Genomic DNA, 437 nt, shown 5'->3' on the forward strand with positions numbered 1-437 from the left:
CCCCACAACCCCACAATCCCGCACCCCATAACCTCACAACCCCACAACCCCATAAGCCCCCATAACTCCCCACCCCACAGCCCCTCATCGCCCCCTCCATCACCCCGCTGTCATTCCTCAGTCGCGCCAGAGGTGGCGCTGTTCTCGGAGGACCCGGTGGACCTGGACGAACCCAACGTGCTCATCTGCTACGCGGACCGCTTCTGGCCGCCGGTGGCCACCATCGAATGGCGCCGCAACGGGGAGCCGCTGAGCGACGGCGTCTATGAGAGCGTTTATTACGGGCGGCCCGACCTCCTGTTCCGCAAGTTCTCCTACCTGCCCTTCGTGCCGCGCCGCGGCGACGTGTACACGTGTGCTGTGAGCCACTGGGCGACAGAGGGCGCCACCGAGCGCCTGTGGGGTGAGTGCGAGGGGTTATGGGTACCTATGGGGTG

The 437-nt window shown here is 65.9% G+C and overlaps 1 protein-coding gene across 1 annotated transcript; it reads left to right on the forward strand.

Annotated features, from left to right (window-relative positions):
- Window positions 1-121: 121 nt before the first annotated feature.
- LOC122190863 (H-2 class II histocompatibility antigen, E-D alpha chain-like) lies at window positions 122-403 on the forward strand (the record flags this gene model as incomplete). Its single annotated transcript, XM_042890981.1, has 1 exon — window positions 122-403. A coding segment is annotated over one exon (282 nt), but the record flags the coding sequence as incomplete, so codon positions are not given.
- Window positions 404-437: the final 34 nt, after the last annotated feature.

This window comes from Lagopus leucura, unplaced genomic scaffold, assembly GCF_019238085.1.
Source record: "Lagopus leucura isolate 7727_CA_CO unplaced genomic scaffold, USGS_WTPT01 27308-0_obj-0_obj, whole genome shotgun sequence".
NCBI lineage: Eukaryota > Metazoa > Chordata > Aves > Galliformes > Phasianidae > Lagopus > Lagopus leucura.